At 47.5% G+C, this 2,107-nt stretch overlaps 1 protein-coding gene across 1 annotated transcript in view; it reads left to right on the top strand.

Annotated features, from left to right (window-relative positions):
* Positions 1 to 2,107, top strand: part of LOC108803575 (atrial natriuretic peptide receptor 2-like) — a gene marked incomplete at its 5' end in the record, with an annotated part of 20,911 nt that overhangs the window by 4,869 nt on the left and 13,935 nt on the right. The window contains 3 exons of the mRNA XM_018575406.1: positions 588 to 662; positions 746 to 823; positions 1,726 to 1,838. Of these exons, the coding sequence (XP_018430908.1) occupies positions 588 to 662; positions 746 to 823; positions 1,726 to 1,838 (266 nt within the window). The remainder of the gene's footprint in view (positions 1 to 587; positions 663 to 745; positions 824 to 1,725; positions 1,839 to 2,107) is intronic.

Here is a 2,107-nt window from a genome sequence, read left to right as displayed (position 1 = left end):
CCCCCCCCCCCCCCCCCCACCTTTCCTTCTTCCTTTCCTCCCTGTCGCTCCTCTCTCGTTATTCCATGATGCTTCCCTGGCCACCTTGCTGGGTACAAGAATTCAATGTTTCCACTTTTCATAGTCGCAATGTGATAAAACAAGACTTGAAGGATTGCTCTGCCTCCATGTGATACGTATTAGTCGTGTTGTCTCCTGTCCTCCACCCCTTCGTTTGCTCCATTAGTGCTGACTCAGCTTTGTTTCTATATATCATTAAGTAAAGTTCAGATTTGTTTATTGGGGTGCTCTATATGTTATTGGGTGGAGGACAAAGTCTGAGGACAAAGTCTTGGGGCACAAGTCCAACACCTTCTGGTACTAGCATATCTGTACCTCCAGGTGTAAATAAGCTGACTTAGGTGCCATACTGGAGGGTTCTTCCATCTCTTCGGCCCAGGACACCTCCTTCTCTTATGTTGACCGTGCATCCATGACGTCAGCTGGAGGTGGAAGGCAACCTTTCATGTCTGTGTTTGCTCTGTAGTAGCTGATTGTTCTGTGTGTGACAGTCTCGCTCTGTGTGTGACAGTCTCGCTCTGTCCTAGAGAGGCTCCAGTTATGGTTCTCTGATGACCGCTCATGGGAAATATCAAATCTTCGCCAACACCGGACACTTCAAGGTGGCGTATTGAGACTTCCAAGCACTCGTATCTCATTCTGTAACCTTCTGCAGCTTTCTCAGCAACCTTTTCTGTTCTTGCAGGGAAACGTGGTGGCCATCAAACACGTCAATAAGAAACGCATTGAGCTGACCAGACAAGTTCTGTTTGAGCTTAAACATGTAAGTATGATGTCACCCTGACACTGAAACATCAACTTCCTGCGGCATGGGGCCTTGTGATAATGGGGGTCTACCTGGTGTAGCCCCGTTCACCTCTCTTTGTTTTACTGAGCGCACACAAGGGCTTTCTATGGATGGAAGCACAGGAGGGTTTTGGTGTTGTTGCCGACCAATATTACCGTATAGATTTCCTTGGTGTTGATGGTTTATTAATGTCTGCTGCGATTTCTCTCTACAAATAACCTGTCAGGTCTGGAATACTGACGGAGAATCGGACTTCTAAGTAATGACTTATACAGATTGTGTTCTGGGAGGTACGGTGTTCCAAAACAGGAAGTAACCAACCCAAAGCAGTAGATGGAGGTTTCCTTCTGTTGATGGTGATCTGCCAGCTGAAGGTGTGATATTCGCAATCTGATGGAAGTCAATCATCTCTGTGGTCTTCCCCGGACATGCTGGCTGACATATGTCTTATTGTTGGTCTTCATGTTACCTAGCAGAGGTAGTTTTGGCAGCATGTGAGGTCTTATTGTAGACTTGGTGGTTTTCCAATAACGGATGAGGTCTTACCACGGAAAATAACATTTTTCTTTACCAGGTCTACCCTTCCACTAGACATTTCCCATTAGTGGCAGCAATCTACTGAGAGGGGGTCTGATATTTCTATAGAAAGAGGTCAGCCAGGGTTTTGGTATTGTTGGAGGTCATGCAGTAGTATGTAAGGTCTTCCCATAGAGGTCTACCAGCCGGAGCTGGGCTGTTCTAATACCCAGTGAGACGTAAACGTAGATCAGGGCAACTTAGAGGAATGAAGGGCTTCCAGACGTGGTTGTGGTCACCCTATAGAGGTCTACTGATAGCAGACATGTCCATCTAATCTTCTCCTTCTTCTTTTCCTGCAGATGAGGGACGTCCAGTTCAATCACTTAACCCGATTCCTGGGGGCTTGTATAGACCCTCCGAACATTTGTATTGTCACAGAGTATTGCCCCAGGGGCAGCTTACAGGTAACATCGTGTCAGTTATACAGTACTAGGGTGTAATATGAGGACGCTGAGCCAATCACATCAGTCTCTGTACAGAGGAGCTTACACTCTAATGTCCCCTCCCCCCACACAGTCACATCAGTCTCTGTACAGAGGAGTTTACACCCTAATGTCCCCTCCCCCCCACAGTCACCTCAGTCTCTGTACAGAGGAGCTTACACTCTAATGTCCCCTCCCCCCCCCCACAGTCACATCAGTCTCTGTACAGAGGAGCTTACACTCTAATGTCCCCTCCCCC

The sequence above is a fragment of the Nanorana parkeri genome, unplaced genomic scaffold (assembly GCF_000935625.1).
Source record: "Nanorana parkeri isolate BGI_ZX_2015 unplaced genomic scaffold, ASM93562v1 scaffold3884, whole genome shotgun sequence".
NCBI classification, from domain to species: Eukaryota; Metazoa; Chordata; class Amphibia; order Anura; family Dicroglossidae; genus Nanorana; species Nanorana parkeri.
Note: the sequence above shows the minus strand (reverse complement) of the source record. Positions and strands in the feature narration are given on the sequence as shown.